At 34.8% G+C, this 27,609-nt stretch overlaps 3 protein-coding genes and 1 long non-coding RNA gene across 5 annotated transcripts; 1 reads left to right on the plus strand and 3 right to left on the minus strand.

The window, feature by feature from the left end:
* Window positions 1-4,238: 4,238 nt before the first annotated feature.
* Window positions 4,239-4,956, minus strand: LOC123217797. Its single transcript, XR_006502536.1, has 2 exons — window positions 4,769-4,956; window positions 4,239-4,661 (listed from the first exon to the last, which is right to left on the minus strand). It is a non-coding gene; the product is annotated as an uncharacterized LOC123217797 (long non-coding RNA).
* Window positions 4,957-6,113: 1,157 nt separating this feature from the next.
* LOC123216525 lies at window positions 6,114-9,704 on the minus strand. The gene is made up of 4 exons (XM_044636961.1): window positions 9,554-9,704; window positions 8,078-9,225; window positions 7,864-7,936; window positions 6,114-6,903 (listed from the first exon to the last, which is right to left on the minus strand). The coding sequence occupies exons 1-4, from the start codon at window positions 9,659-9,661 to the stop codon at window positions 6,739-6,741; spliced, it is 1,494 nt and encodes a 497-aa protein (XP_044492896.1). The 5' UTR covers window positions 9,662-9,704; the 3' UTR covers window positions 6,114-6,738.
* Window positions 9,705-9,984: 280 nt separating this feature from the next.
* Window positions 9,985-14,858, plus strand: LOC123216526 (vacuolar cation/proton exchanger 3-like). 2 transcript variants are annotated; one of them, XM_044636962.1, is made up of 12 exons: window positions 9,985-10,700; window positions 10,987-11,250; window positions 11,343-11,410; window positions 11,697-11,725; window positions 12,035-12,231; window positions 12,352-12,564; window positions 13,125-13,262; window positions 13,552-13,668; window positions 13,751-13,804; window positions 13,910-14,026; window positions 14,119-14,215; window positions 14,470-14,858. In XM_044636962.1, exons 1-12 carry the CDS (start codon window positions 10,647-10,649, stop codon window positions 14,493-14,495), a joined length of 1,374 nt encoding a protein of 457 aa, XP_044492897.1. In that variant the 5' UTR covers window positions 9,985-10,646; the 3' UTR covers window positions 14,496-14,858. The 2 variants fall into 2 exon arrangements, with proteins under 2 accessions (XP_044492897.1, XP_044492898.1); XM_044636963.1 differs by having other exon boundaries at window positions 9,986-10,700; window positions 13,146-13,262.
* A 3,245-nt stretch (window positions 14,859-18,103) lies between these two features.
* LOC123216524 lies at window positions 18,104-26,892 on the minus strand. Its single transcript, XM_044636960.1, has 22 exons — window positions 26,741-26,892; window positions 26,130-26,663; window positions 25,112-25,344; window positions 24,922-25,011; window positions 24,480-24,614; window positions 24,244-24,365; window positions 23,792-23,956; window positions 23,386-23,491; window positions 22,929-23,037; window positions 22,716-22,826; window positions 22,064-22,227; window positions 21,849-21,966; window positions 21,394-21,621; window positions 20,855-21,045; window positions 20,546-20,713; window positions 20,238-20,343; window positions 19,932-20,069; window positions 19,638-19,796; window positions 19,320-19,526; window positions 18,697-18,891; window positions 18,545-18,616; window positions 18,104-18,455 (listed from the first exon to the last, which is right to left on the minus strand). Exons 1-22 carry the CDS (start codon window positions 26,786-26,788, stop codon window positions 18,297-18,299), a joined length of 3,558 nt encoding a protein of 1,185 aa, XP_044492895.1. The 5' UTR covers window positions 26,789-26,892; the 3' UTR covers window positions 18,104-18,296.
* Window positions 26,893-27,609: the final 717 nt, after the last annotated feature.

The following is a 27,609-nucleotide window of genomic DNA, read 5'->3' on the forward strand; positions in this document are numbered from 1 at the left end:
TTTGCTAAGCATGGTACGATGTCGTTCCAAGTTAGTTCATGAGTTTTTATCTGATGATATTTTAACTAGAAATAAGCGAATCTTTTATATAAGGATGGCAACCATGGAGAATCCTTTCATTGCAATTTATATTATTAATTTAACTTATCAATAAAAAAGTCTAATTTTTAAGCTTTATTTGGCCAGGTGAAAAAGGACCGCTTGAACATACTGTTTTATAAGGCCAAAAGACTTATTCCCACCATGGTACAGTAAAATCCCAAATTTATATTCATCAATTTTCAAAAACTTAAATATCTATTCATCATCCAACTTTTATTATAATTTTCTGTTATAGTTAAGAGTAATACCATTATTTTATCAAAATATTAAAAAATACACAATTTTATTCCAATTTCCCCCAGGTTTTAAAAATTAATATTTCATCTCAATCTTAACTTTTTCAGTTTTGAAAAGTGACATTTTCCCTCTCCAAATCCCTAAGTTTCGTTCTTCCTCTTTGGCAACAATCCAGCTATAACAACTCATCTTCGGCAACCATTCAACTACGGTGCTCATCTCCAACAACGTTCTCTTCATTTTTGTCAACAAAAAGATGTCTCTTTGTCTCTATCAATGAAGAGACGTCTTTGTCTCCGTCAATCAAGAGCCAGGAAGAGACAAAGATGATCTCTATCTCTTCTTGGATAGAGACGAAAAGACAAAGATGAAGAGATATCTCTTCGCCTTTGCAACGAAGAGATGACATTTCTTTGTCTTTATTGATAGAGACGAAGAGATGATTGTTAGAGATGAGCTATCGTAGCTTGATGGTCACCGAAGATGAGTCGTTATAGTCGGATGGTTGCTAGAGAGGAAGAACGAAACTTAGGGATTTGGTGGAAAAAATGTCACTTTCAAAACCTGGGAGGGAAAATTAGAATAAAATTATATATTTTATAATTTTTTAGTAAAATAATGGTTTTATCCTTGACCTTAACAAAAAATTCTAACAGAAATTAGGTGATGGGTGGATGTTTGAGTCTTTGAAAGTTGACGAGCATGAGTTTGAGATTTCCCTATACCTTCGGTGGGAATAAGTCTTTTGGCCGTTTTATAATGCTGATCTCAAAACTTTGAACAAGCAGAGGATTACTTTTGATTTTATGTATTTCATTAGCCATGTTTTTGGTTACTTGATTAAAGTTTGTAATTATATTTGTTAAATTCATTAATGTGACTACATAAATTTTATTCATCCGTCTTTTCTTCCAGAAATTTAATCTAGCATCTTAATTTACTGTTTTTCCTTCTACGCAAAGATATTTGGTTACGAAGTGTGTTAAAAATTGGCCAACCTTAGTTTACTTGTGAGCCATTCTAAGACTAGATGTCTTGACGAATTATCAAGTTGAATCACTCCCACCAGAATTTTGATGAAAATTTTCTATCCTGTAAGTTTTAAAAGTCTATATATCCCCTGTATATTGAATTTGTTAATAAAATATGTTATTTTTTATAATGTTAGTGAATTAGCGGTTATTACTTTAAGGTCGCTACTAGTATCTTCGATGGTCGATGCGTATGCAACAGTGTCTAGGACTAGCTGCCCCTCCAAGCAGATATCAATGGAGCAACGCTGAGGGGGGGTTGGGGAATCTGGAAGTGCTAGCTTCCAAATCTAAGGGAGTGGGTTATGACTTGAGTAGTTAGGTGGGCCAACGATTGCCTGTGTTTGAGCTTTAACGTTTGCATAGGTGGTAATGAGACTTCCAAAAACTTCTTTCTCCTCTCATTCTTACGTGACAATGAGACCAATCTTCTCAATTTGAGAGAATTAGACAAATCCAACTAAATCCCAATCAATTAGTGTTGTGACTAAGGGTGTCATGGCAAGGTAGAGGTTGGATATGTTGGGTTCCTCTTTGGTGTTTTCTAGCAACCAAGAAATGAGAAAGAAAAATAAAAATAGGGAAACAAAAAGAAAAAATATAAAATAATTAGGGTAAACATTTAACTTGTTTGTACTATTAGAGGTATACATGCAATACATTTTGACTAATAAAACAATGCTTGACTTTAATAAATGGTTGGATGAAAAATAGACTTTTTAAACTTAGAAGATGAAAGTTTGGGTTGGAAATGGACATTGAAGGTTTACGTGTAATTGGCTTTGATATGATGATGATTAGTGATAACTAGGAATTGTAAAAATTTTCCGGACTGATGCAGCAATATGCGCTTGAGACTCCGGAGGAATACACGTCCTGTGGGCTGAGACAAACAATAGATCAGAGTCAATCAAATAGAATTCACTAAATGGATTCCACTTATCTGTGCGTATGGGATGGGATGGGATGGGATGGGCTGGGATGGGAGGTAATTTGAAGAAATGGTCAGTCAAGTATTTAAACTTTTCCAAAAAGTCTAATACAAGCTACTAAATGGATCCCACTTATTTGTGCGTACGAGATGGGATGGGAATTTGAAGACTTAGTCAGTCAACTATTTAGACCATTCAAAAGAAAATTGACTCGAAATTGAATAAAATTAGGCCAAATGACTATTTCCCACCCAAGGTTTAGTGCAAACACAATTTTCTATTCATTAATTATTAAAAATTCAAATACCTATCATTCTGTTAAATTTTGTTGTTACTATTAAGAGTAAAATTATTATTTAAGAAAAATATTTAAAAAAAAAACTTATCACATTTCCACCTTTAGGTTTAAAAACTAACAAAGTCAACTCTACCTAAACTTTGACAAGTTTACATTCCCCCCTAGCGATTTTGCAACAGTTGTCGATGGCCAGAGACAATGGCGACAATGACGTTTTCCTTTCCTCTTGGCTTCTCTCTTAGTCGTGGTCTATTTATGATTATTATTGGCTATCTTTTCATCTCATCAAGGGTGTGACAAAGAGATTAAAATTTGGGTTTCTTTGTCACTCCGTTGTGAGACGAAGAGACCCAGATCTTGATCTCTTCATTGTGTCATCAGTGAGGGGAGACAACCAAAAATAGAGCACGATTGAGAGAGAACACCGTAGATGTGGTCGTCTCCTGTCGTTGACAGTTATTGTAAAAACCTAAGGGGTAATGTAAGTCTTTTAAAGTTTTGGTGGGGTTGACTTTGTTAGTTTTTCAACCTAATGGGCGAAAATGTGATATTTTTAGATTTTAAAATATTTTTTAAATGATAATTTTACCTCTGACCATAATAATAAAATTTAACAAAAAGATGAGTATTTGAATTTTTGATAATTAGCGAGTGAAAAATTGTGTTTACACTAAACTCTGGGTGGGAAATACTCATTTGGCCATAAAATTTTATATATATAATTATATAGATATATCATTACATAATTAGATTATTTTAAAATATATCATTATATAATTAAATAATTTTACAATACATATAAACTTACCTATTAACTATTCCCATGTTTTTGAAATGCATACATGTCAGAGGTTTTCATGCATGATGTCTAAGTTATACTTGCGTCACTGTTTTGTGCTCTCAGATTTTTTTTAGTACACGAATACCCTCAACTAATTGTTTTTGAACTATTCTGTCCAGTGGCGCGGACTTCTGTCCCTCTCAGAACCGTATTAAATCATGCGTTATAGTTGGATGGAGTTATTGTTTTTGAACTATTTTGTCCAATTTGTCCATTGCAGAAACGTATTAAATCATCTGTTATACTTCCATGGCACCGATCGAGTGTCAAGGGCCAAAGCATGATTAATTGAGAGAAATTTAAATAACTAAATAAGAAAATTAAGGTGAATTCTTGTGTAGTTCGTTTCTCTTTCATTTAACGCCATAGTTTAATTGCAACAAGCACATGTCAATTTAAGTGTTTGACGAAATATTTTATTGATAAAGCCATGATTTGGAGAAAGACATTTCTCCCAAATGCAGACATACCAATACAAAAAAGAAGAGAAAATACTCTCACATCAAATAAAAGAGAGTTAGGTTGAGTTTTATTTGAAGAAGGATATTAGAGATTAAAAGAAAAAAAGTTTCACATTTAATAAAAATGAGTAAAACGAGCAGTATATAAATATGGTATATTAAATCTTAATAAAACTTAATTAGTTTTATGTAATATAAATTTTAATCTCCACACTTATAGATTTAATATATATTTTTAATATAGTATTAAAGTATAGCGTAACATGCACAATATATCATGTTCTTGAATATAAGTGACAATACACCCATTTAAAAACGAACTAAACCAAACGACAAAACTAACACTTTATGGTCTTATAGTGGTTGCACTTAACATAGTATTAAAGTACAACCTTAAGTATTTATTCATCGATACAAGTGACAATACATTTGTTCAAAAACAAACTAAATCAAATAACAGACTAACAACCATAGTTATATAGTGGTTACATTTGAAGGAGAGTGTTAGAGACTAAAAAAGGGTCTCGTATTATACAAAACCAATTAACGCTCACCTTTTATTAGATGTTAAACTTTTTTTCTTTTAATCTCTAATACTCTCATTCAACTACAACCCTCTTTATTTACTTTTATTAAATATAAAACTTATTTTATTTTAGGGCCAACCGCTACGAGGAGTAAACTGTTGATGAAGTCCATTCGTGTTAGGACTGGGAACAGTTGTGGGAAGTGGCCTCAGACTCCGGCGAACTATACTTCCTGTCAGCAGAGACAAACATGAGAACAGTGTGACAAGAAAACACAGACCTACAGAAAAAGACTTCACTGAGAGCAATCTCTTCGTGGTTCTGGAAATAAATTTGTACCTTGGATAGCTGCGAATTCTGGAATTTTTGCTTCTATTTGGAGAGGCCATGAACTCGTTGTTAATACGATGTACGCTACAAGCAAAACACAAACAGGAACACTCTTACACAACCCTTTCATTGCTTTGCTTCTTTCAAAATTATCAATCAACTGCATGCATGAATCACATATATATAGAGAGAATAAAAAATCAATCCCCTCCTATTGGAATCGTGGATGCTAAGTTAGGCCACGTATTAAGATATATAACACATAAAATTTTTTAAAATTCAAAAAGTTGAAATTACAACCTTAATTTTTTCTTGTAGGGTATTTATTTGACTATTTATATCATTCGATTAGTCTTGGTTGAAAAAAGAGAACTTCTACTATTCCAAAATATATTCATATAAGTGTTAACAAAAATAATAGATTTGTATAATTATTCAAGACAAAGGTCAGAGTACAAACTGCATTTATCCCATAACATAAAATAAATGTTTTTGTCACTCTTTGTATTATAAATCATATTATTTTATATTAATTTTAACATTATTTCCGAAAAACTCTTTTAAACCTCTAATCAATGAAAATTACTAAATTAATTTTATTTTTTATTTAATATAAAATCATCGTACCAACCCTCCCTTTTTTTTTTTTTCTTTTTTTTTTTTCTCTCCGTTCTCATTTTCTCTTTGCTTCTTCTCCGTTTTTGCCTTACCTTTAAATCTGCTGGATTTTCTGTTTTTCTATCCAGTTTCATGAAATGATTCTTTTGTAGATCTACTTAAGGAAATTAATTAGAATGGACACGAAATTTAAAGCGTAAATATTTTTTGATAAAATTTCTGTAGTTTTACCTTTATAAACAAACCTTACTTTTTATTCCAACAATACCTTTTATCTTTTTTTTTCTTACTTTGATAAACACTAATCTGGATAAAAAAAAATACGATAAAGGGTATTGCTGAAATAGAAAATAATGTTTGCTTAAAAAGATAAAACTACAGAAATTTTATCATAAAAGGTTTATGCGGTAAATTTTATACGTATTTTAATTAATTTCCCATCTTCTTATGGATTCTCAAGTTTCATCAAAATAGAGCCATACGCGCCTAATCGATTGTTGTTTAACCGTCGTGCTCAAATCTGCAACAGGAGGTTTTTTGATTTGCTGAGATTTATTTCTGGAATTTGAGAGATCTGAAAAACTTGTTCAGAGATTGAAAGATTATTTTAAGAAGATGGTGCCGAAAGAAAGAGGGAAGGTGAGATCTTTAGAGATGAGATGAGAAATATTAGAATAATATAATATATTTAACATATTTAACTTAATTTCAAAAAAAATATTCACGACATTGGATCTAGTGATTTAGAAGCTTGGAGTAGAGCTTCAGCTTCTTAGATAGAATTTCAAATATAGCAAAAAGAACACAATTGGACTGTCTCCTGGCCAGAGCACACCTCTAATGATACCGGGACATCCGTCGTCCAGAGAACTTGGCAAAGGAAATTACATTTCTTTGAATTTAAGACACAGATCAGAGATCAACAAGTGATTGTTTCATGCAAGTAAATATTTTTAGTAAAACGATGATCCAGAAGAAACTTACATCAGAGGTAACTTTTAGTTAGATCAAGTGACAGAGTTGTTGATTTATGAATTTAAGATTCCATGCATCATTCGATTCCTCCGCAAGTCCTTTGTTCGAAGCATGTGAAGTTCATCATCAAAAGTCTGAAAATAATGCCCTTAAAACACAGTTCTAGGAAGGCGCCTCAGACTCCGGCGGACTAGACTTCCTGTCAGCAGAGAGTACTTATCCACTAAATGGCATCTAAAGACTAAGAAAGGTAGCACCTCTAAACTTTGAACAAGGCCTGCATCGACGCTGATAAATTTAACTCTGGTTACCACATTCTTTTGGAGTCGCAAAATGCAATTCACAGATATATTTGTTAAATCCTCCGGAGTCCTAAGTAATCATCATTAGCTCCTGTTAACCATTGAGCACTCTTTGGCCATGATGTTCCTCCATTTATCCTTGAGATCAGCTGGATTTCGACTTGGATCAAAAACATGGTGACCGAATTCCAAAATTTTCCTCCAGGGTAGATTTTTGTTCACTTTAGTTGAAAATTTCTGCACTCCTTCCTGCAGTATAAGAATAGATGGTAACAAGTCAGCAAATCAGATATTAAAAAGTTCATCTTCTGACTTAATCCCAAATATTCGACATCACATTAAACAAGAAGTTAACCTTTTAGAATTTGATTCTATTTCACACATAAAAACATGAGAACACATAAAATGAGCCAAATTATGTTCCTGTAAGTTATTCATTAAACAAAAGCTGTATACTTTGAACCTGTAATTTTTATAAAGTTTCGAACTAACCTAAGCAACATAATGTATATAAAGGCATTTTAGAAATCAAATAATTTTTATTTATCTGAAAGCCAACAGGGTGCAGAGAGCACTTATCCACTAACAGATCCTATTTGCATAAATTTATATCTCATGCAGTAGCTGATATAAAACCTACACAATCAACATCTCTGTGTTTTGGAAATAGTTCAGGAACCAATATATCCCATTCACGATATTTCACCGAAGAAGGTAAATGATACGAACCTTAGGAGAACCACACCTCAAAAGCTAGCTATTGAGATGGGAGAGCCCAAGGCCATATAAACCCTACACTAGTTGCCCATACTTTCCAATGTGGGATCCAAGTCCCATACCTTGCATTTGGGATCCTAACATACCACCACGCTCCACAGCCCCGACGCCCACGTGGGCTGGCTGTGCGCTAGCTCCCTGCTAGCCCCGGGCGAACACTGCAATGCCGGCATCACCACCTGTGCCGCACGATTGCAACTGGGAGACATGGTGATGACTCTGATACCAAATGATACGAACCTTAGGAGAACCACACCTCAAAAGCTAGCTATTGAGATGGGAGAGCCCAAGGCTATATAAACCCCACACTAGTTGCCCATACTTTCCAATGTGGGATCCAAATCCCATACCTTGCATTTGGGATCCTAACAGTAAAATCTGATAGCAAGAAGTTTGAAAAAAAGGAGTGAGGCCATGTCTAAAACTCCATACCTTGAGCATTTCTTCTTCTGCAGCTGTCCAGTGTAGTCTCTTACGCCTCTCATTACAATACATCTGGTTTGAGCTGCAACATAAAAAAATGATTCCAAATCACATAACAAAAACAATTCAACAAATCAATAATGCCTATTATAACCAAATTATGACATTTCCAACATGAAATTTCATTAAAGAATAAATTTGCCATATGCACATGAAGACTCACAATTTCTTAGCAGCTGCTTTTTGTTGATTAGGCTTTTTGGAGGATTTTACTTTCTCATTGTGAGTCCTAGCAATTTTCTTTGGACGGGCATTTAATGGGGAGGATCGCTTCCTTGGTGAATCAATATTCTGAGGCGCTTTCTTCTTACCTTTTTGTCCAACTCGCCTCTGGCACATTAAGACTGTCTCTGCATCAGAATCAGACATTTCAGCTCCTGATGTTTCAGGGAGAATTTTTACTTCATCCCCCCTTCTTCCTTGCTTTTGCTTTACAGAATCAGAGATGCCCATTTCTCTTCCTTCTACCTGATGTGGACCATCCACAGCAATTCCTTCTTGTACACTGGAAGCAATACAGGGGTCTGTTTCTGTCCTTTCATTTTCACTATCATCAGCTTGTTCTGAATCCTCCACTTGTATTTCTTCTTCAACTTCTAAAACTTCACACTCATGACTTTCAGATACATTTTCCTCACTTGATTGTTCTTTGTTCATGGTATTCAGAGGTGACTTGGCCACCGGTTTTTCCTTCAGACTTTGATCATCAGAAAAAAATTCGCTTTGGTGTTCAACAGCTATCTTACATTGATCACAGGAGTCAGCTAATTTTGCAGTGTCCCCATCATTTTCTCGGTCATTATCCACTTCCACAAATAGACTCTCAATTTGATCATCATCCTTCCCATCCTCAAAATCCATTTTCTGTCCACCCCGAGGAGATACATTCAGCTCCTCGCCTTTCTCTCTTCCACAATTTTTCTTCTCTTCATTATCACCATCTATTTTCAAATCTATAAAACACGACAAAGCTCTCTTTGCTTCCATAGCCTTCTTTCTCAACTCTCGAGTCCTGACTTTTTCACACTTATACCAACAATAAGGGCAGTAAAAATTCCCCACATCATCAAATTTAGGTCTAGAATTCATGCAGTTCTCATGAAGAGAAAGTGAGCAACCAATTTCACTACAAACCAACAAATTCTCACCACTTTTATCACATATAATACAACTCTCTCCTTCTGACCAATCCATTTCCGTAAACTCTCCACTGACACCTAAGCCACCACGCATTCCTACTAGATTATCAGTCCCAATATCGGCAGAAGCAGAAGTCGCATTAACAACATTTTCATTGTCATTTGCTTCATCCTGTATAAAGATCCAATTAATTAAGAAACCTAGTCAATCAATTGAAAAAACTGAAAACTAAAGAGTAAACAACAGAACAAAAACCTATCAACGGAGAATTAAAAATTTCGGCAACATTACAACACGTCACGATTCGAAGTTCCTAATTGAAAACTATTTATCAATTCAAAAGAATTTCATTTCTATCACCAATAATTAAGGAAACCAAGCATTAAAATCCACAATTGCAGTTATCTCTCAATTTTTGTTTTTGGATGAAAGGACGTTATCTCACGAGTATCAACAAAATTACATGGGTAAACAAACTAATAAAAGAGAGAGAGAATACCAGGTTGAGGGTGGGAAAATGAAGTGAACAATCGTTGGTGGTTGGAGTTGGGGTTGGTGCAGGCAATTTACAGAGCCGAGCTCTGCTAACTCGCGTTTTGGTTCTCATTTCTTCTTACTTCTTGAACAATTCACTCTCCATGTGCCTTTTGGTTAAAAATATGTTTCTTGGGCCACAGCCCATGGGCTTGTGAACTTGAGACCCATCCAGTTGGGCTTGACTTGTAAGATTAATTAGAAAACCTCATATAAAACAAACAAAACAATAAATAAATTGTGGTTGGCGTTTTGTTTATTTTAGGTGTATTATTTGATTTATTTTAGATGTGTTTTATGATTTTTATAAAAATCAATTCGGATAAAAGATGTGGTTTAAGTTTTTGTGGATTATAATATATATCCGCAAAATAAAAAAAATTCGATTAATAAAATTGATAGAAAATTTTCAGAGATTTAGACCGACCGACGTTTCTTCAAAAGAATAACCTCTGGTTTACGACTATTATTTTGTATTATTTTGCAGAAAAAGAAAGATATGAATTTTCTCTCATGAATTTCCCGGGTTGAATTAGAAAGGAAATTGGGTAGAAACAAAGCGATGGGCAGCAACACGTTTTCAGTCTGAAAATAGAAGGAAGAGAAATGATGGCGATAACAGCGCATGCGAATGGCTATTGTTGAATTTCCATTACTTGCTTTCCTTGGTTTTCAACCTTCTCCATGTCACCCCTTTACAGTTAATGCTTGCGTTGCCTTGCCTTGCCTTGCGTTGCCTTGCCCAATATGCAATTTTAACCGACAACGCTTGCGTAACTTTCTTTAGACTTAATTATTCAATGCCAGAACCACCCACAATTTGACTTCCAATTACAAGCACACTTTCTTTCTTTCCAGACCCACCCTTTTTCTCTTCTATACTTTCCTCGAAACTTCCCTCCATCCCTCAAAGAATATTATATTCCACAATTCTTGGATGATTGTAGACTTTTTTTATCAACCTTTCCTTGTGAAGAACATGACGGAGCAGTAATGCCCGTGCTTGTTTACGGAATTTTTGCGTCTTTATAGGTCTGTAATCACTCTACAACAATAACATGGACAACACAAACAACAACACAGAACTAACTCATAGTCAATCCCATGTTGAGGTTTGTTTTTCTTTTTAATCTTCTTTTCATCTCATCTTGAATTTCGCATATCATTTTTTTGTTCTAGCACTCCGATTCAAGTTATGTAACCATTGATTTTTGATAAAAAGGGTATTGAGCTGGTTTTTTTTTTTTGTGTGTGTTTTATGTTACGTAAATATATTTTTTTATTAAAAGCGTATTTATTTATTTTTATTTTTTTGGATTTGATGTTATGTAAATATATATATATATATATACACACACACACACACTTTGATGAAATGATTTTTGATTGTTTGTGTAGATGGCGTCACTTATGCAAGAAAGAGCAGTGCTTGAGGTTGAACGCGAGACCAGGGAGAATTCTCCAAGACAAAAACACGCATTTGAAAACAGATCACTATCTCAAGATGGTGCAGATAATATCAATGAATCTTTATGTCAGAAGGGCAACAATATAGGTGGTTTTCTTGGGAGCATCAAGATTGTTATATTCTCGGCTAAACTTAATATACTCATGATTTTTGGTCCCATTGCGATTGTTGTGGATAAAGCTTCTGGAAATCAAGTGAGTCTGTGTTTTTTTGGCTCTGTTCTACAAGCATATGTAACCATTTGTATGCTTTGCTTATTTAAAATAATTTTTTGAGGGACTTTCAGAGTTGGGTTTTTCTTTTGAGCTTGTTGGGGACAATACCATTGGCTGAGCGTCTCGGTTTTGTTACAGAGTGAGTTTCCACACCTGTTTATTTGTTTACATCAGTGCTTCTTCATGGAATGCATGTGTCATGTGGAATCATCCAATTATTTGAATTTTCATATTCTATCAACCCTTTTGAACAGGGTAATCAAATTCGAATTTTCTTAAGCTTAGATGTGTTTCCATGCCTTAGACTATTAAAATTAGATGTATTTGAATTCTAGACATGCGCTAGTCTTGAAACTCATTGTGTTAGTGATAAATTAAATGATTTGGTGAGTTCCTAATGCAGCTTAAGCTTAATCTTTTTGCAGGCAGCTGGCTTTCTATACTGGACCCACAAGTAATGTTCTTTTCATTCTTTAGATTTAAATATTTAACTTTTGCCTGATGTTGATTGCTGAAGTTTTTATTAAAATTTATGATTTTTGAAATTTTATTATTTACGCTCCCCATAATTCTCTGCATTTTTAAGTTGAATGAATTCATTATTTTCCAATATTGAATATTTCCAAAGACTTAAAAAAGAAGAGTAAAAATCTAAAGCGTTAGAAATAACAACAAAAGTTAGTTTGTAAGTGGGGTTTTCTCAATTAAATAAAACATATTCTTAGTGTTATTTTCTCTGAATGCCTTTACTTATGCTTTGCAGTTGGAGCACTTCTAAATGCTACTTTTGGAAATGCAACTGAATTGATTATATCAATATTTGCATTAAGAAATGGCATGATTCGTGTTGTTCAACAGTCATTATTGGGTTCAATTCTGTCAAACATGTTGCTGGTACTTGGTTGTGCATTTTTCTGTGGGGGGCTCGTGAATTATAAGAAGGCACAAGTGTTTAGCAAGGTATGTCAACACTTTGCTCATATTTGATGTATTAAACCAGGGGGTGAATGCTTAGGTCTTCTGTTCTCTGATAAGTTTAACAACTTGTTTGACAAAGATGCCTCAATTTTTTATTGATAGGCAGTTGCTTCAGTCAACTCTGGATTGCTATTGATGGCAGTCATGGGCCTACTATTTCCTGCTGTCCTTCATGCTACACACACTGAGTTGCATTTTGGGAAATCTGAACTGGCCCTGTCAAGGTTTAGTAGTTGTGTCATGCTTATAGCTTATGCTGCCTATCTATATTTTCAATTGAGAAGCCAGCAAAATCTATATGCTCCACTTAATCAGGTTAGCATCACTGTTGTTTCTTATGCATTGTATTTTTCTTTTATCTTCAACTTGGAATAACTTATGACCGTTGAATCTTATTATCATTAAAGCAAAATTTTTTATGACATCCATGGTAGTACAATAGATTGCATTAATCTGTTGTTCTCCTATATAAAATGCATGTGCACATTTCTCATAATGTAATCAGTAGTCAAATGCCAATATTGGAAGAATTTTAATTTTACTTTTGCTACTAAATTGTGGCATGATAAGTTATTAAGATCTCTTTGGTATTGAATACCATATGATAACTAAAAGAAGAGCAAAAAGATGGGCATGATATATGTGCTTAAGTCAAATAATTTGGGAGCAATATTACACATAGAAAGAAAGTGATGGAAACTATTAAACGAGAGATGAAAATAGCAAGAGTATAGAAGAGAGAAACACAATAATTAACTTTAAATTGTCTACATCCACAGAGAATACTTTCTTGATATACTTTTGAAAATTACTTGTAGTTTTACTTCATTACTCACTTGTTATTAATGATCTGTATAATAACTGGCATAACTCAGGGAGAGTCTCCAATTGAACAGGTGGATTCAGATGATGAAGAAGTTCCTGAGATAACAAAATGGAAATCAGTAATATGGCTGTCTATTTTAACAGCATGGATTTCAGTCCTCTCAGAATGCTTGGTTGATGCCATTACGGTAATATTTTCTTGTTAATATATCTCAGCCTCTTTTGTGCAATATATTACTGTGAATACATTCTATGCATAATTATATTGAGATGCTGACCATGGTACCTGCAATATATCTGTCAGACTTGCTTATTTACATTGTTATCTGTTGCATTTCTTCTCATACATTTTGGGCATGTGACAGTCTGATCTTATGTTAGCAAGTTCTATTTAGCAGAGTAATGAAAACTTTCTTGTCTTTTTGCACTCTTATTGAATTTTTGTGCTGATAGCATATATGTTTGTTGAGTTTTCAGGGAGCATCTACTGAGATGAAAATGCCAGTGGCATTTATAAGTGTTATAGTACTCCCAATTGTTGGGAATGCAGCAGAGCATGCGGGTGCTGTAATGTTTGCAATGAGAGATAAGCTTGTAAGTGCTTGTTCTATTGATTTTATATTGCAACTGAACACAAGTAATTACTCTTAAGAAGTTGCTTAAATCTGTTGTGTAGGATTTATCTTTGGGAGTTGCAATTGGTTCGTCAACACAGATAGCCATGTTTGGGGTAAGTAGCAAGCCATCATCTATTATAGTCTAGATGACTTTCAGATTGTTTGTATTTTTATCCCTCTTTGGATTATTAATCTAATTGCTGTTGTTATGGCTGCAGGTTCCCTTCTGTGTAGTTGTTGGGTGGATCATGGGACAGCCGATGGATTTGAATTTTCAACTTTTTGAGACAGCTACACTTATAATTACTGTTCTAGTGGTAGCCTTCATGCTGCAGGTTTGCAATTTTTGCTTCTAAGACTGCAAAATATGGAGCGCCTTTTTCCTGTTTGTCTGTAGAATATTATTTATGTTATGTTGGTTTTGCAGGAAGGAACTTCTAACTATTTCAAAGGACTAATGCTTATGCTTTGCTACGTGATAGTTGCTGCAAGTTTCTTTGTACACGTTGATCCTGCTCCATTGCGTAAGTTATTGCTCCACTTGGCAATTAAATATTAAAAACGTTCACACTCGAACACATGAGCACAAGGTTAAGAGCCTTATGCTCTATCGACTGATCTAGAGGGGCCTCACTTCTGCAATGTGCCTTCCTTTCTTTCTCTCATAAACTATTTTTCTCCTGAGTTTCTCTCTTGTCAATTTTGTACGACATCTAGTTGAGTTTCACTTTTAATCTTTTACTATTGTTGCTTATTTTAGAACTCATGGTTTTTTTAGGGGATGAGAACCAAAAACATGGCTGAATACATTGGAATTATGCATTGGATTGGCTGCAGTGCAAGGTCGATTTGTACACAGGAAAAATTGTTTTTACAGAGAGATCTTGTTTCTATTCATTCCTGGATTCAAGCGTTTGTGACCATAAGGTTGACAAGCTGCAACTGCTGAAGTCTTCTAAGTAAATATCCATTGAATCAGTTACAACTTCCTCGGTCTTGTTTTCACTGTAACTTTCCTATGAGATCACCATTGCAAACTTTGGTTGTGCCTGGAGGCTTCAATATAAAGAGGGTGTTTAGGCGTAGGGTCTAGCTTTTATACGAAATGTAGAAAGTAGGAATTCTTGTAAGTAGACCATACTGCAGGTATATATTTCTTTTGTATAATTCAAACTATCTGATCATTTGCTAACCTCTAACAAAATACATCTAATTTCGTGAGGCATTTTGTTATCTACATTTTTCCCGAATTTCAAACGTTTAAGATCAGCAATGACTCTTGCATAAGATTAATTCTCGCCCAACATGGAAATTACACTAGTGCCTGCCTGAGAAATGAACTTCTCCTTTACCCAATCCTACTTGTTTATCCCAGTAGTTTCTTTTTCTTTTTCCGGGCATTTGCCCTATCTGACGAAAAATGGGTCAGCCAGGTGGCCACAAGGCATTTGCCCTTACTAGCTTCAACTCTTGACTGCAATGGAGGTCTTTCTCATTCAACGAAAATTCCATGATTAGATCCCTAGGAATATCCTCTATATAGTCTTTCATAGTAGCTATGATATCTAGATGTAGTATTGCGTACATTGTAGATAAGAAACTTTGACTTGATGCAATGCTATCAGGAATTTTTTACCTAAAAAATCAGAAGATGGACGGAAGGTACCACATGTATAATTAAGGCTAAACGACTTTTTCCCATCCAGGTTCTATAGCAAACCTAAACTGATAACAGTGAAGGATGAAAACTCTAAACTTTCCTTCCTAGGCTATCAAAATTAATAAAATAATTAATTTAAAAATAAAATTATTATTTAATAAATAATATATTAAAAATAATAAAAAAATATTTATTTTTTTAAATTTAAAAAATTATTTATTTTTTCTTAAAATTAAACTTTAAAAAATTATTTTTTTATTAGAGTTTGCATTTTTTGATCCTCTCTTCTTCTAATAACCTTATTTCATTCTAGCAATAGTTATCTCTTCTTCCTCTTCTTTGGTGTTTTCGACTTTGATAAAAATGATCGATTTTTATTATTAATGAAGATATGTTGATAATATTTTTGTCAAATAGTGATAAAGATGTTTTCGTTGATGATATAAACGATATTTTTGTCAAAGACAAAAATGTTGAAGAAAACGGATAACGGAGGACTGTCACTAGAGACAAATAAGGTTATGAGAAAGAGAAAAAATTGAAATATGTAAAACCTAGTAGGGAAAAATTAAACTTTTGAAAGTTTAATATTATAAATAAGAATTATTAGTTTTTTTGAACTTAAGGAAAAAATAAATAATATTTTATTATTTTTAATATATTATTTATTAAATAATAATTTTATCTTAAAATTAATTATTAATTATAATTATTTATGCGTGAAAACTTAAATTTTTAATATTTAAAACCTATCAGATTAGGTTAACAATAAATCTTGGGTGGGTATATGTCTTTGACCTATAATTATTTAGTTTCTAACAGTACAGCATGAGAGGTACTATGGAAGTACACCTCTTACTGGATCCTATCGAAGTTGTTCTTTCTTATGCTTCTGTCGTATTTATAGTACGGCATGAAACCCTGTAGCTCGCGTCGCTAAGGATACGAGTGGTAATTATTTCTTTGGTTGGATTGTTTTACTTTTCGGAATTTTGATGGCAAATTTAGTCATTCAATCATAATTCTTGCTTGCGTTGATGAATATGACAAAAAGGAAGAAGTATGACGTAAAGAAATGGAGTTCGGGGAGAAAACGTTTTGGTTTTGTACCTGCGGTGGTGGTGGTGATGGGAGTGGCGGAGAGGCTGCCAGCGGCAGTTGCTAAATTGGATGACAAGACCACCTTATTTCTTGTACCTCCATCTGACTTTTCAGAGAAGGTACTGAGAGTACCGGGCAAACTGAGCATTTCTGGGGTTGTATTGAGGTTGGAACCTTCTGCTTCTGATCATGCGACTGTACCTTATCTGAATGAGATCAAGGATATGAATGTGTTATCTTTTAAATCTGATGCATCATATCCGAAGCAATCAACACTTCCGGATCTTTCCTTTCCGGGGGACATGCCTATATCAGCCTGCCCTCGTCATATTCAAGTTCAGTCCATGCAAGTTCAGTTCATGCTGTTGGTAGTTTATATGAGTCGTACAGTGAAAACAGGCAGGAGTGTCCACCCCATCAGCAGAACCCCACATTGGCACCAAACGTATCCTCTCACCATGTGCAGAACCCAGTCTCCGTTTCCAAAGATGTACCATCGCTTGCATCCAATAGTTCTACTGATCCTATCATTCAGGAACACCCCTCAGTCATGCCAAAGGTTGTGCAGGAAACAAGCTCTAGCCAATATCCTGCTGGAATTGCCAGAATCCCGTTATTGGAAAACAGCAAGGTGTTGCATGGGGAATCTAAACCTTCCACTTTGCCTGTGCCAATTACATCCCTGCAACCAGAACAACTTGCACAATTAGCGTCAACTCTTTTTGCACTGGCAGTTAGAGAGCATTCCAAATGAAACAATGGGCGAGAATCTTAGGCAAATAACTGCAGGGCATCAATTTGACAATCAAATTGGTCAACCACAGAGCTATGTTTGGCAAAATAATCAGCTGACAGAGTTTTCAACAGTTCAATCTGGTCAAGTGCAACAGTTGCAGCAGCAACTGTCCAATGTGCCCGCTGCAGTGCCTCCAACAACTCGGAGAGAGGTTCTGTCAGTAGGTCAAGGGACTCAACAACTGCAGACCGCTGGTAGCCAGGAGGCAGATGCAGATCCACAGAAACGCATGCAAGCAACGTTACATCTGGCAGCTGCTCTTCTTCGGCAAATTCAACGAGAGGAAGGGACTTGAACTGCACCTTTGTCGTTTCATCTTGTTGGTCTCATCAACTACCTCGTGTGATAGGTAATTAAATTGTAGTTTAGGGTTCATTGTCTATGAAATAGTAGTCCTCAAAATACCGTCACTGTATTGACTGTCTGTGTAGACGGACCACCCATTCTTTTATTATTTCGTGAAAACATAAAGCTTCCTTGAACCCAGACTGTAAATTATCTTGTCTTTTTTAGTTTCCCTTTCTTGAGCTTGGTCTGCATAAATAATTCAATTTATTTTAAGAGCAATACTATGTGTACCTAATACACAAATTTATACACACTTATGTGTTATTATATGATTGAGTATTATTTTCTCTTAAATTCAGAATCACCAAATCATGCAATGATACAAATAAGTGTGTACACATTTGTATACTCAAAGTGTTTATGCATAGTTTTATTATTATTTTAATGGGTATTTAATTTTTTTGAAAGAAAGCAAGAAAAATATTCCTTTCTTCAAGGGTGCCATTTATGGCAGCTTTAAGCTGTGGATGTCAACAGACCATTGAACAATTAGTTAATTTCTGCTACTAGAAATCAAAATTTCCCTAGCCTTTATTGCCATAAATCGACAAATTGTTACAAACGAATGAGTTTCTCATGCATTATGGTTCAACATGTACAAAAAGAATATAAATGAATCACATGCAGTAAAGATTTTGATACTGTACATCTATGCAGAAATTGTAAGGCCACATTCAGTGGGCAATGGAGGCTTTTCAATCTAAATATAGTAGTATGAAGATGTATCTGTTGTATTTGCAGCATCTCTGCAGAGAATAGATCGAGCTTCAACTACAGATCGAGGAGGCTCTAGATCTTTCTCTTGCAGTGAATTTCCTTGCAATCGCTGCATCTGGGAAGCGAATGTGTCATCCAATATCTAACAAAAAAAAAAAAAAAAAGCACTTCAGCTTAAGTTTTGCTGGAAAAAAAAAAAACACAAACATGGATAAGAGAGAAGCTACTTACGCCAAGAGCATAATAAGATCCATTATAGGACACACGATTTTCCTTTCTACCTTCAAGAAACTTCAGAACAATCTGGCATGATAGTAAATTGAATTGGATTAGAACAAAGTATTGTGTAAGTTGGCAATGTTTGAGCAAGTAGTCTTCTTCACCTGTCCCATCCTGTCCCAGAATCCACGACAGGTTGCAATGAATATTCGACTTGTGAAGATTTCATGCAAGTTGGATACAGAGTCGATGAGTTGTGAACTCAACATCTGCATTTTTTCCCGGACCTCAGCTTCTCCATCTTCTTCCTTTATTTCCTCCAGAATCCTTTTAAGCCGTGTGTTCCGATTAGCTTGCATCTGAAATGAACATTATTTCATAAGTAGTTTTTTATGGAAGAACATCATCACTTGTTTGAATTCACAAGTTATCTTCTCTTACAAGAATTATAAATTATTGTCTATAGTTATAGAATTCTAAGTGTATTTTTCCCATAACTTTTTTTTATTGAACTAATTATAAAATATTTTCTAAATACTAGTATTCTTACGGTGATCCACACAAAATTTATTTCCAGCTCCCGACGCTAGATATCATTTTGGTAAGGATTGAATCAAATCTTGTAAAACTCTTCCTTTCACACCTTTTTATTAATCCACTAGGCAATAGATCTTGAGCTTTTTTCAAGTAACATGGTTCTTAATCAGCAGTATAATGACTCAACTGAGGACTCTGACATTTACTGAAAGGATGACTACATTTGGAAATATAGTATAGTAGAGCTTACATTACTGACTAGCTTCTCCACTGTTGCCTGCAGATAAGTTTTATATTTTGTTCTCAACAGCACTGTCACTTCATTCATCTGTTCGCCAAAGAGTGACTTCTTATCTCCTACAACAGGCAAGTAGGATGCCCAAGATTTTAAGATGTCCTTCACTCTACAGTGTAAGATGTCCAGTATTCTTTTAATGGTGTTCAAGAATGTTCCCAACTGACAAAAGAATATTCAAAATACATGAATATCTGATGTTCAAATCAGTTGCAGTATGAAAAACCTATTGGTTTGAAATCCATGGTATAAAACAGATGAATAGAGTCTCACCTGACTAGGAACGGAATAAAGTGTAGTTGACTGTCTTCTTGTAAGCTTTTGAACTTGAAGATTTAGCCTTTTTTGAATGCTATCTTTCAAAGGAGTCAAAATCTCATTGTATTGCTTCTCCAGTGCTTTTATGATTGCTCTTTCCATATTGGCAACAGCCTTCAAGAAGAAAATCAATAATGAAGTTTAACAGACATGAATACTGCAGTCCAATCTGAGTGGCAGAAAATTTTATTTATGTTGACAAATACTTTTACACAATCACACACATGTGCAGAGTGAGACAAAACTTACATTTTCTAATATCAGTGAGTACTGAGGCCAGTGATTGATCACTACTTCATATTCAATAAGAGAGCTTTTAATTTTCTCGTACATTTCCTCAGCAAATGGTGAGGTGGACTGATTTGTTGCAACTCCAGGCCATGGGACCTGGAAAAAGTAACTCTGGGTTAGAGTGAAGTTTATTAGTGGTCAGACCAAGTTATTTGTCCACTTCTTGATGGATTACACAGAGAGTACCATTGTAAAACACTACAGCTCCAATTTGTTATCAAATCTGTTGAGTTTATGAAAAAAATCCCCGGGAATTAGGAGTACCTTTTCCATTTTGCAGAGATCAAGTAGCTTAAGTTGCATATCCTCCACCCAAAGCATTATGTAATCATGGAAAAGTCCTCTTGCATCTACCCCATCCTGCACTGGACTGAAGAAAAAAGAGCATAGTATGTCAGACAGAATGCTTGGAAAGTTAGAGGAGGTGACTTGATTGGATGCCAAGATTTGAAAGTATAAAACATAAGGGATTTGAAAGTTTTCTTAGGTAACCTTCATTATGGATATTTTATCACAAACTTGTTTTTATCAGAGTACAAAACGTAAGGGATTTGAAAGTTTTCTCAGGTAACCTGATATTCCATAATTCAAGATGCCGTTCAAAATCAGCAACAGCAATTAGAAGTTCATTAACATGTGGCAGTGGGCTGGATGCAGGCCAGGCGGTAAGGAAACCTCTAAGCCTGCTACACAACTCAGTGCTGTAAACAGCAGCTGCAATGTTCGACAGGTCAATTGAGCTGAAAAAAAATATATATGTGTGTGTTAGAAGAAATAAATAATGTTGAAAAAGGAGTTCGTGAAATACAACACAAGATCCTATTAGTGCAAACATTTATCTACTCCCGCAAATTCCAATTTATAAATGAAAGTTGCTCTACCTTGGAAGTATGTGGTGGTTGTGTATCTTGATATCTGACTGAATTTCTTTGCCAATGTTTGTACACAAGTTCTTCATCTTTAAGTAAGCTGTTGAGATGGTAATGGAGTCCATGAGGAAACCGTCGGGGTTGGTTGATACAAACTCATCAGTTTCGAGCAAGTGCTTCCGACATCTTTTCTTTGCTGCTTTCTGTGCATTTTTTTTTTTAATTATGTTTAATATCAAAACAAAACCTTAATCCCTATTATTTTATAAAAAAGGAAATTCTTTAATAAGGAAAAACTGCAAGGCCCATCCTCCATTTCATACAAACTCATTATTCCACCAGTAAATCATCAAGAAACTATACTCAGGCATCATGGACACTGTTCAAGTTTAACTGATATTTCTCCCAACTCTGAGATGGCAGATCCAGAGGCTGAATGACCCAGAGCGCTAAGGTTATTTGAGGACACTGGCCCTCTAGTGTATCTTATACATACATGATTGGAAAGTGTTTAAATGAGTAGTACTTTCCAGAAATAAAATTTAACTTACCTGAAGGTAGTTTCTCAGCGTAGTCTGGGCTTCTTGAGATAGTATATCATGAAGGAGGCAGTACACTTGAACGGCAGGAGCTAGGGCTGGTGCGACTGATTCTTGTGTTGGACCACCGAACAAGTCTGCCAGCCCTGTAGGAGAGTTTTCATCCAAGGACTTGTAGTTCTCAAAAACAGTTTCCAGGAGACTCTCAATTTGAGTTTCACAATCTAACAGCATACTTTTCTGCAAGAGAGAAGTTAAAAAATTTTATTAGCCAACCATCCCTTTGAGATACCAATTCTTCATAGGTGCTTCTTCTTCAATGGAAATGCGAGAAGGTATTATGACGAAATCATTTAATATTTTTTCATCTATGGTTTCCATTGTTCCTAAGTTAGCAAGAAGCAAAGAAGTTCCATGAGAGATTAGAAAGGAAATTAATTAAATGTGAGTGGTTTGGGAACTCCTACCTCCTGCCTAGTCAAACTTTTCTCACTCCTTGCCTTTAGAATAGGGACAAGTAACTCATTCACAAGTCCTAGGCAGTCTTTTGTCGGAGTTGCCACATTCATTACATGTAAAAGATGTCTACAAAACAAACAAAAAAGTAAGCACAAATCATGAAGAGTAGAGAAAAATATGAACTATATTAGGCTGACTTAACAAAATTGACATTCATAAGCACCTGAGCTTAGTATATGAATCAGAAACTCCATAGTAGTCTGCAAATTCAGTCAACAACCACTTCCAAGGTCCTTGCAACCTCAGGTTTCTGGAATGAAAATGTTGTGCCCGCATTGCAGCCTCCAAGAGTAAATCATATGCTAAAGTTTCCACAACAGATCCACTCTGTAATATGTAAAGACAAAAATATGAAATTATTGATTATACACATGCATCTTCTCAACTATACATACGAACCAGTTTGCTGCTCGACTGTATACATGCAGCCTCTAGAAAGCTGTTTTTTTGAAGGACTTACTGAACAATGTTCATAAAGAAAGGCAGCTATCCACACTAATCTAGTCAATTATCAGGGACTATAATTTTTATTATGGTTCATATCCCACATAAAAGCAACAATTAATGATATTAATAGAAATCGTTCAGTCAGTTTAAATAATTTCTCCTGTATATTTTAGTTCACAATCTAATCAGCTAATTAGTCCTGTAATAGTACAAAATTCAGATCCAATTAGCAACTAGCCATCACTTGATTTCTTTCTGGTCAATTATGCAGTATGTAACAGCCCTCAAAAGGGGAGAAGATAAAAAATTTGAACATATGTGTTTGAACATATATTACTAATCATCAGTCTGGTTGATATGAATGAAACCTTTATATGACTACTCTCGCCGGATGTGATTGTACTACCAATAGATAGCTGGATCTTCCCAACACATTCCTGATCATCATGGTATATGGGCCACCATCGAATTCTCTCATTCTGCACAATTCAGACAATCACATTGAAACAATTGCAGATGTTAGAAAGTAGAATTTAGTCCTGGAAAAGACTAGGTACTGAAGGTAGAGAAAGGGTATATACAGGGTTATCAGTCAGGGATGAAACTGGAATTGTAGCTCGACCCTGGATTGAGTTCTTCTTCTTATCTTGGACTTCTACCAAAAGAGCATCCCCCTCATTCTCTGGATAACTGAAATTACATGCACTTCTAAGAAACTTTTTCGAAGTATGATCCCTATAAGAATGGACTATATGGTTTGATTTGTTGACTATCAAGTACAAAATCCCTAAAAACATGAGAACCAAATCCCTTAGGTCACATAGCAATATAAATTAATGACATTGTGGTTCAATATATAGTTATTAAGTTTATCATAGACTGTTGAGATTTTTAACCTTGAACCCATCCAATTGTACCATCCACCATTTATACTATAACAGCTTTCAATCTTCCACATTCTTACAAGTAAATGTGATAAAATAATTCTGAGTTACCCAAAAAGACTGGCATAAGTTGAAAAATATTATATCAACTTACAAGACATGAGAGTCACCATTTCCAGGAAGCAAGCATACAGCAGAACCTTTCTCAACTTCAGCGTCTTCTGTAGCACTCTTCAATTGGAATAAGCATGAAAGTGTATCTGCAATTTTCATAATGACATTGCAAAAGCAAGAGATGAAATATCATGGCAGAGATAGTAGCCCCACTAACAAAATGGTTCCTTTCACAATTTTGTCCTCCAACCAATCTGAGGATATACTTTGACATACTTAGAAAAAAGACCAACTCATTAAGTTGTTAAAACCTCTTTTACACCAACTGCATCAAAATCTTTTAAATTGGAATATCCTTGTGCACATCATATTATCAAGTAGATTTTATTGTACTTATGAATGAGAAAATAAAGAGATAGCACAGTATTTGTTTCCATAAAACAAACCTTCTGATTGTACAGAAAATGAGGCTAGTTTGAGGGTATTGATGCCAGCTTTCACTAGAGTTGAAACATGTCGAACATACTCTGCCCCTGCTTGTGCGTACATAGCACTGCGAAGTGAATATGTGCTCCTAAGTTTCCGCCTCGGTATAATTCGAAGTTTCATCACTGCCATCATGCAACAGCCATGTCTTATTTCAATCACAAAAATCATTTTACAGCATACGTAGAATTCAATTCTTTGCTCTATATTGAGTGTTCAGATATAAATACATAAATAAGATAAAAATTCTACTCAGTTGATTACTCTTTGCCCATTGTAGTAAAATGAGTTTTAACAACCAAATGAAAGTTGAACATGACAATTTTATATCTGCCAAGAGAAGTAACTTCAGTTGCATCCTTTCAAAAGTCTAATTTCTGAAGGTAGTATCATTGCAAAACAAAGACCTTACCTTCAACTTTTAACTTCCCCATGACTTTCTTTGCTTTCACAGGGTATAACTGTTCTGCTCTCTTAGTATCCGTCAATTTTATTGGTTGTACACCTCGAGGTTGCAGCAAGAATTTGTGAAGCCTACACAAAAGGTTTGTCTACTCAAACTAGAAAGCTTCTGAGCTGAAAAGAACTGAAAGAGTATCTAAACATTAAAATTAAATCCTTGAAGAACCAAAGCATATGGTACCATACCCAAATGCAGTACGAAGCACCACACACTCATCACGAAGAAACTCTGGTGCCTCTGTGCAGCCTCTTGCCCAAGCATAGAGGCATAAGCGGATGCAAGCATCATAAGCTATTAGAGTTTGCCAGGCAAATTGATCACTACAACAATGTGGGAAAAAATTGTCAAGAGGAAAGCATATCACATAATGCAAACCCCTAATCTGAGCCTCCTAAATTAGTTAAGAAAAAAGGCACATAAGACCACCTTGATCAGACAATCTGAGGTTTATAAAAACATATATTATATTCACAGGCATAAAAATGCTGAACCACAAAAAATCCGGGAAAGCCATTTAAATACCAAAATAGAAATAGAGTTCCACAAGTGAAAACAGAAAACCTATGCCTGACTAGTGGAAAAAAGAATTTATGATTAAATAAAGTTCAACAGTTGAACATAGATTACCTAGTGTCATAATAATGTGAGTTGTCGGATGAGTTGGTTTGCCAGTAAGGTAAGTTTTCTTCCGTTTCTCTAGGTATGGTATTATTTAATCTGCAGAATGCAAAATCGAGAAACTCAACAACTTGTACAAGGAAAAATGATACTACTAATTTAAAGAAGTATTTTCAAATAGACCTAACAATTATAGTACCTTTCATCAAGCTCAGCACCTCTTTGAGGCTGTGATTTCCAGTTTGTCATATCTTCCTTACTGCCATCAACACTGACCGAATCTCTGGACCCATAAATATCACCAGTTTGCTCAATTTCTTGCTCAACCTCAGGGCTCTTACCTTCTGTTCCAACTTCCATTATAGGAGGTGCACTAGGGGTTCCCATATCATCAACCTCCTTGAGGATGGTGTTTCCACTACTTGTGGTACGCTACAAGCAGCATTTAACATCTTAATTAGAAATATAAACTTATTCTTGCAACACGGTACCACCATTCTAAACCCCAAAACCAACAACATTCTCACCAAAAAGGAAAAAGAAACAACCATTTTAACATGGTCCTACATTTTTCATGATCAGAAATCCATCAACCCAATTACCGTAATATCAGAGTTAAAATTTGAGCCAAGTTTTTAGATTATGAACTAGATTCAATCAAACTCAAAACAAACAGTTAGGTTGAACTCAAATTCAATCCAAAAGGGTTCAGTTTGAGCTTGACCTAATATCATAGAAAAAAACAGTTTTCAATTTATTCATCATTAGTTTTTAAAATTTATAATCCCTATGAAAGAAAATATTGAACGTGAAGTTGTTTATAGCTAGTGAAACGAAATGTCAAAGTTCTCCTAATATAAAATTTTTGAAATTGCATTCATTTATTTATAATAAATGAGTTAAGTTATTAAAATGATTTCCTTTTAGAGCTGGGCTCGGCTCCTCTAGTAACCTTTCTTTACCCCCACAAACATCCTTAGCATTTCAATTAAAATTATGTATTTGTTCTTAAACAAAATCCCACCATTCAAAGCTCTCAAAGTAGCATCATTCACGACGAAGAATAAAGACGGCTGTTTTACACAACCCAAATTTTTAATCACCAAGAAATCACATTTGACAAGAAAAAAATTTAAAAAAAAAAAAAAACTCCAAAAACAAAATCCTAAGAAAATTAAAAAAACATTACGATTATCTGCCCTACGTCAGATTCTAACCTGTGCATTGCGCAGTTGAACTCGTTCGCGAAGCAGAGAGCTTATGCTGCTTCCAGCACTTGGAGTCAGAGTTTTATGGGAAGATTTTTGAATTCCCAAATCACCATCGTCAAATCTCTGATTACTCTCCGGTACTTCAATCTTTAAACTGTTCAACAAGCCTCTGTTTAACTTTGTGTTGGAAGATTTATAACCAAACGTCTCCTCCTCCTCAGCTTCATTACAATACCTTAAATGCTCATCGTCTTCATCAGAGTAAGTCAAATCCATATCATCAGAAACTGAGGCTACACTCTCATCCACATAATTGTTACCCTCATCGTCTTCACTGTCGCCAAGACGAGGAGCAAGAAGACTGTGAGGTTGTATTAAGCCAGCGTGGAACTTTAAGGGAGGTAAACTATGGGGAGACATAAGGGTAGTGTTGGAATTGTATAGTAAGGGAGATTTTGGGAACGACGGTTCAAGTGAGTCACGCGAATGTCTCTCTGCTAACGGAGAACGAACTCTGGGTTCTTGATCTACATCTGATTTCTGCGAGAAAAAGAAGAAATTTGAAAGATTTGAAAGAAAGTATTAAAATTTAAATAAGTTTAAAAGAAAGAGAGTACCTGCTTGACCCAGTTGATGGCGGTTTCGTCTAGACCTTCAGTGAACATTGTTGCAGAGTGGGAGGGAATGAAGGAACGTGAAACAGTTAAGCGAGGTTGACGGAGAATGGAGCGTGTCAGCTGTGAATGTGATCAGGAATGCAACGGCTAGTTTTAACGTTTTAATTTTTAATATTATTATTTTTATAAAACAATGTGATGATTTAATTTAAAAAAATTATTTAAATAATAATTTAGAAATGGCCAACTTACCAGTTCCCACCCAAGGTTTGATGAAATAACAATCCTCCTATTCAAGTTTTGAAAAACTAGATTCACACTCGTCATCTATTAGTGAATTTTGTTTGGTGGTCTTGCAAATAACTGTTTTGCCCTTTTGTTATAAACACAAAATTACATCACACAACTAATAAAAATATTAAACTATTAATATATTCTTATTAATTTAAAATTTTATCTTATAGAATAGGCCAAAGGACTATGTCCCACCCAAAATATGTTTTTTTTTCGAATTCCCTACGTTAACTTTGAAAATCCTATTTACCCACCCATGAACTATTAAAAAAATAATTTTAAAGATAAAATCATCATTTTATCTGTAATATTAAAAATAAATTTATATTTTATTTTATTTTTCTCCTCAAAACCCTAAAAACTAATAATTTTCCCTGACCCAAGTTTTAAAAAATAATATTTTCCCTCTAGGATTTTCAACCTTTCAGATTGAATTTTTCGACAATGACTAATGATCTCTAGACAACGTCTCTTCCTCTTCGATGTCTCATTTTTTCGACTATGTGACGTCTCCCCCTCCTTGGCGACGACGCGTCTTCATTGAGATAAAGATGAAAAGTCTTTGTCTTCGTCGA

The sequence above is a fragment of the Mangifera indica genome, chromosome 5 (genome assembly GCF_011075055.1).
Source record: "Mangifera indica cultivar Alphonso chromosome 5, CATAS_Mindica_2.1, whole genome shotgun sequence".
NCBI classification, from domain to species: Eukaryota; Viridiplantae; Streptophyta; class Magnoliopsida; order Sapindales; family Anacardiaceae; genus Mangifera; species Mangifera indica.

Excerpts from the sequence above, each read along its gene's own strand:
- LOC123216525 (XM_044636961.1), bottom strand. The coding sequence starts at position 9,661 with ATGAGAACCAAAACGCGAGTTAGCAGAGCTCGGCTCTGTAAATTGCCT. Across the intron at positions 7,937-8,077 it reads AAAGCAGCTGCTAAGAAATT|CTCAAACCAGATGTATTGTA; the intron begins GTGAGTCTTCAT and ends TTTATGTTGCAG. Across the intron at positions 6,904-7,863 it reads CAGAAGAAGAAATGCTCAAG|GAAGGAGTGCAGAAATTTTC; the intron begins GTATGGAGTTTT and ends CTTATACTGCAG.
- LOC123216526 (XM_044636962.1), top strand. The coding sequence starts at position 10,647 with ATGGACAACACAAACAACAACACAGAACTAACTCATAGTCAATCCCAT. Across the intron at positions 14,027-14,118 it reads TGGTAGCCTTCATGCTGCAG|GAAGGAACTTCTAACTATTT; the intron begins GTTTGCAATTTT and ends TTGGTTTTGCAG. Across the intron at positions 14,216-14,469 it reads CGTTGATCCTGCTCCATTGC|GGGATGAGAACCAAAAACAT; the intron begins GTAAGTTATTGC and ends TGGTTTTTTTAG.
- LOC123216524 (XM_044636960.1), bottom strand. The coding sequence starts at position 26,788 with ATGTTCACTGAAGGTCTAGACGAAACCGCCATCAACTGGGTCAAGCAG. Across the intron at positions 26,664-26,740 it reads CCATCAACTGGGTCAAGCAG|AAATCAGATGTAGATCAAGA; the intron begins GTACTCTCTTTC and ends TTTTTCTCGCAG. Across the intron at positions 21,967-22,063 it reads GATTCATATACTAAGCTCAG|ACATCTTTTACATGTAATGA; the intron begins GTGCTTATGAAT and ends TTTGTTTTGTAG.